Source organism: Halyomorpha halys, unplaced genomic scaffold (assembly GCF_000696795.3).
Source record: "Halyomorpha halys isolate HHAL.00 unplaced genomic scaffold, Hhal_1.1 Scaffold3317.1, whole genome shotgun sequence".
In the NCBI taxonomy this organism is placed as follows: Eukaryota; Metazoa; Arthropoda; class Insecta; order Hemiptera; family Pentatomidae; genus Halyomorpha; species Halyomorpha halys.
The window spans coordinates 98,081-98,889 of record NW_027112339.1 but is presented as its reverse complement, the minus strand read 5'-3'; the positions used below and the strand labels follow the sequence as shown (position 1 = coordinate 98,889).

The window sequence follows — 809 nt, the reverse complement described above, 5'->3', positions numbered from 1 at the left end:
AGATTTTTATTATTGTTTTTGTTTTAAAAGTTATTATATTATATAGTATTAATTTACGAGGATTGTTCGTAAACTGGTAGGGGGGGAGGAGTTACGGTCTGGGTAAGCTGTTACTTCGATGTCAGTGATCAACTGTATGTAACAAACGAATGTATGTAAAGAGATTATTGAACCCAATAAAGCCCGTATTTTACAGCAGTCCAAGCGTGTTAGTTCTTATTCCTTCCTCTCTTTTAACATCTTGCTTTCACTGATACTTAAGTTTTATATATATGTGTGTGTGTGTGTGTTGCGATCCGGTGCAGGCGAGCACTCACAAACGTCAAATCGATGATGGATGTTCTTCCAGCTCTTGTGAACGTTGGGTTTGTTCCGGTGTTCATTAGGATCATATCACTTATTTGTGCGAAAGCTTCGAGGAGTACTTCACCACGTCGATTTGTTAACCTACTTCCCCATTCAGTTGCCCATGCATTGAAATCACCTGCTATGATAGCTGGTTTATGGCAACTAGCCTCTAAGACAATGCGATCCAACAAATTCGCTAAGTCTTCTATTGTGATGCTGGGATAGGCGTAGCAACTAAAGATGTACATGTCATTGATCTTCACCCATACAAAGCCCGAGTGGAATGTAGTATTCACTTCCTGAATAGGTTGGGAATTACAGGCCCACACTGCCGCTTTACCACTCACATCGGATACCCACGAGTTTCCATCTAGGTTTTTATATTGTTCGCAGAGTATAGCGACGTCGATGTGCTGTTCCCGTAATGTTTGGTAAAGGAGATCTTGTGCAGCTTCACAATG

General features: G+C 40.9%; 1 protein-coding gene across 1 annotated transcript in view; it reads right to left on the bottom strand.

The window, feature by feature from the left end:
• Positions 1 to 317: 317 nt before the first annotated feature.
• Positions 318 to 809, bottom strand: part of LOC136796459 (uncharacterized) — a gene marked incomplete at its 3' end in the record, with an annotated part of 10,408 nt that continues 9,916 nt past the window's right edge. Inside the window, exon 3 of the mRNA XM_067050258.1 lies at positions 318 to 799. Coding sequence (XP_066906359.1) covers positions 318 to 799 — 482 coding nt within the window. The remainder of the gene's footprint in view (positions 800 to 809) is intronic.